We start from the raw sequence: 1,705 nt of genomic DNA on the forward strand, positions 1-1,705 counted from the left end.
GCACTCCTGGCGCGCACGCGGGGGATGGTTTCAAACCACCCGCCTCCTGGCGGCAGTGCGCACGGCAGAGAACTGCGTGCGGCCACGCCCGCCGCCAGCGGGAGAAAACACAGCGCACTGTTCGTTCGGGTGAGGACCTGCCCAGTGATTTATGTCAGCGCTGGGAACCGGACCAGAATCGGGTTAGAAGTCCAGTTGCGAGGAACGGGGTGCGGGCCGGCTGACCGGGCTCTGCTTCCAGATGCGCGATGTCATCGGAGCCGCCACGGCTGCGCAGAGCAACTTCCGGGCCAGCCTGGATCGCACCGTCACCTACATGCACTCCTACGCCATCCCCAGGCGAGTGCGGGCCCGCGTCCAGGCCTGGTATGAGTACACGTGGGACGCGCAGAGGATGCTGGGTAAGCGGACACTCTCGGAGGATGCTGGGTAAGGGGGGCACTCTGAGAGGATGCTGGGTAAGCGGGGCAAGTTCCTACATCCCCCACCGTGTCCTGTGACGGGCGTTCAGGGGGCCGCCGGGAAGCCACCGGCTTGGAGCAGGAGGTTGGGAAACAGCTCAGTGACCTCTAAGGTGTCACTGACGGGCCAGGGCCTTTGTGTGTTTTTTCTTAACTACCCAGCCCCTGCTTACTGGTTCTGCAGATCCCGGGAGAGAAACACTGATTTCATTCCGCAGCAGCCGGGGACAGGTGCCACCCGCATTGCCTCATAGCATTTGGGAAATTGGGTGCCTTCAACCCCACTTAGGACACAGGGAATGGGGGCCCCCAACTGAAAACGTTGGCCAAGGGCTCAAGAGCCAGCAGATCCCTGCGTGGCCCCTGAGGACCCTGGGCCACCACTGCCTCCTCCGAGCGCAGCACTCAAACCAGCTCCTGGCGGCTGCGCAGGGCACCGCCTTGCAGAGACCCGCGAGGTCCTGGGCAACTGTTAGGCGGATGCTGCATCACAGTCATGATGAGACGACATAAAGCAGAAGGTGATGTGCTCGTTGACAATAACCAGATTCAACTCCTAGTTTGTTCCCTCCCATATCAAAGGGGGGAGTTAGTGCCACTGAGAAGCAAAAAAAGTGTTTAAGTGCAAATCACACTGCGATTCTCCATCAGAGGTTCTTGGGAGCAGGTAAGAGCTGCTGGTTAGAGTAGGACACTGCGCTCCCTCCCCCTCTCTGCCCGCAGAGCCTCTCCCTGAATCTGAAGGCCGAGACCACCCCCTCCCTCTGGAGGAAGTGTGGTTGCTGGCAGCTCCCCTCTCTTCTCGGGGGCACCACTCCCGCCTAGGGAACGGGACACAACCCTCCCGAGACAAGGGGCTATGCTTTATAGAAGGGGTCTTCATATTTAGAACCAACACTGGAAGCAATCCTATCTAATAAAAGACAAAAGGGGTAATTGACCGTACCTTCGCTATGCTTTCCATTGGCTAATCAGGGCGATATGCAAATTAACCGCCAACAAAGATGGCGGCCAGCAGCCACACAACTGAAGCGAGCAGGAGGCTTGCTTGCTCCAGTGATGGAGGAAGCCAAGGTTCCCCGCCAGCCGCAGCCCGGCTCTGAGCTCCGAAAGCAACAATGTTTCAATTATAGAAGCTAAACAAACCCCAGATACCTGCTTTTAGCAGGCCGCTCTCAGCTCCAGTGACGGCAACAAAGTTTCAATTATAGAAGGTAAATAAATCCCAGAATTAAAAAAAAAAA

General features: G+C 57.6%; 1 protein-coding gene across 1 annotated transcript in view; it reads left to right on the plus strand.

The window, feature by feature from the left end:
- The window catches only part of CNGB3 (cyclic nucleotide gated channel beta 3), a 129,046-nt gene that overhangs the window by 94,195 nt on the left and 33,146 nt on the right, over nucleotides 1-1,705 (plus strand). The window contains exon 12 of the mRNA XM_014528439.1: nucleotides 242-401. Coding sequence (XP_014383925.1) covers nucleotides 242-401 — 160 coding nt within the window. The remainder of the gene's footprint in view (nucleotides 1-241; nucleotides 402-1,705) is intronic.

Source organism: Myotis brandtii, unplaced genomic scaffold, assembly GCF_000412655.1.
Source record: "Myotis brandtii unplaced genomic scaffold, ASM41265v1 scaffold634, whole genome shotgun sequence".
NCBI lineage: Eukaryota > Metazoa > Chordata > Mammalia > Chiroptera > Vespertilionidae > Myotis > Myotis brandtii.